This window comes from Corvus brachyrhynchos, unplaced genomic scaffold (genome assembly GCF_000691975.1).
Source record: "Corvus brachyrhynchos isolate BGI_N302 unplaced genomic scaffold, ASM69197v1 scaffold597, whole genome shotgun sequence".
NCBI classification, from domain to species: domain Eukaryota; kingdom Metazoa; phylum Chordata; class Aves; order Passeriformes; family Corvidae; genus Corvus; species Corvus brachyrhynchos.
The window spans coordinates 737,007-738,796 of NW_008239000.1; the positions used below are offsets into that span (position 1 = coordinate 737,007).

A 1,790-nucleotide genomic window follows, 5' to 3' on the forward strand; every position below is an offset into this window, starting at 1 on the left:
CCCCTGCTCTGGGTGCCCCTGCCTTGGCTGGGGGCTTGGACTGGGTGATCTCCAGAGCTCCCCTCCAACCCCAGCTATTCTGGAATTCTGTGATTTGACTTGGCAGAACTTTCACCTGCACCTTGAGGACTCCAGCCCCACACACCTGTCACTGTAGACAGAGCGCTCGAAGAAGACCGCAGGATTCTGCGCATCCCGGAGTTTGCCATCCAGGGAGTTGAGCTGAGCGCGGATCCTGCTGAGGCACGCGTACGTCTGGAAGGTGAAAGCCCACCTCTCCGGCTTCTCATACATCATCCGCAGCACATTCCCACCACTCTTCTGTGATGTGGTCAGCTCCTGGAGTCACAGGGAAAAAAACAGAGCACTCTCTAACTCCCAAAAAATGCAGCTGAGGAGAAGTCAGCAGCAACACGTCCCCGTTACATTTTACACTGAGTGAACCAAAATACATCGTGCTTTTTGCCAGGTCTAGGAAACATCTCCAGTCCCCCAAAAGCCACTTGCACAGGAAGTAGCAGCTGGACTGCCAATGGAATTACAGGTAGCTGGGAAAAGACCTCACCACTATAACCAAGTTAGCAGCAGTTCTCAACTTCCTTAGACGTTTCAGAGCACGCTTTCCATGGCACAGGAACAAGCATCCGTGCTCACCTGGTTAGTTCACAGTGGCTACAAGTAACTCTTGTAACTCTTTACCACTTTTAAAAATTACATCCGATGATGAATAACATGTACTCCATAATAACCCAACAAACTGGAAAGGAGGAACTCAGACATTGTGAGAGCAATCAGCAAAAGTGTTCCTATCACACAGAGCCTGAAAAACACCCAGTCTGTTGGATACACTGGTATTCTGAAATTAGAGGAAGACTGGACTTTTTTTTCTCTTTTACCTCACAGTCGTCTCCAGAGCCTTGCTGGACATTGCACCATCTAGCTACAGGTTCAGGAACCACTTCCCACTCCTCATTGGCTTGTTTCAGAATATTCACAAAGGTGGATTTCCCTGCAGCTGAAGGAAAAGCATTCAGGAACCACGTCAGTGAGAAACCACCCACAGTGGTGTTATTTAACTAGTGTTCAACTCTGCCTTCCATCCCCGTAAGTCAGTCTCCCACACCCGTCATGTTCCACATCAATTAATGGAGCAACAGGGTTTTTCTTTATCTGAATTTAAGGAGGTTTGACAACGCTCCCAGGCACCTGGTGATATTTTGAGGTGTGCTGTGCAGGGCCAGGAGTGGGATTCAGAGATCCTCGTGGATCCCTCCCAACTCGGGAGATTCCGTGATTCCGGGTGTTTTACACCACAGTCAGGAAAGACGTGGGAAAAAGCTTAAGCAGGACTTCAACACCAAACAGGTGAATCAGTCAAAAACTGTAATAGAAAGCGTTTCTTTTTTGCCCTCTCAAATCTCATCATTTTTACGGCGTCAAGGTAAAGTCTCTGACATTATGAATTGGCTTGTTTGTGCCTCCAGACCTGACTAAAAGCCTTTCACCGGGGGAAACGGCCAGGAAAATCTTGTGGAAGCACCCCTGTTGCCCCGCTCTGCCGTGGTGGGAAGAGCCCTCATACAAGGAACGGGGGGGGAGGGAGGATGGAGGGGGATGAGAGGGGTAGAGGGAGAAAAGGGGGAAAGGAGGAGATGAAGGGGAAGGAAGGGAGAAGCTAAGGAAGAAGGGAAGGAAAGAAAAGAAGAAAGGAAGGAGAAAGGCAGGCAGGCAGTGCAGTCTGCGGAGCTGTGCCTCCCCGAGACACGGCCGAAAGCACCGAGCGCCGCGGG

The 1,790-nt window shown here is 50.2% G+C and overlaps 1 protein-coding gene across 1 annotated transcript in view; it reads right to left on the reverse strand.

Moving 5' to 3' along the window:
- Positions 1-1,790, reverse strand: part of DCK (deoxycytidine kinase) — a 10,952-nt gene that overhangs the window by 5,241 nt on the left and 3,921 nt on the right. The window contains exons 2-3 of the mRNA XM_017738942.1: positions 897-1,076; positions 146-339 (exon numbers count right to left, since the gene is read on the reverse strand). Coding sequence (XP_017594431.1) covers positions 146-339; positions 897-1,076 — 374 coding nt within the window. The remainder of the gene's footprint in view (positions 1-145; positions 340-896; positions 1,077-1,790) is intronic.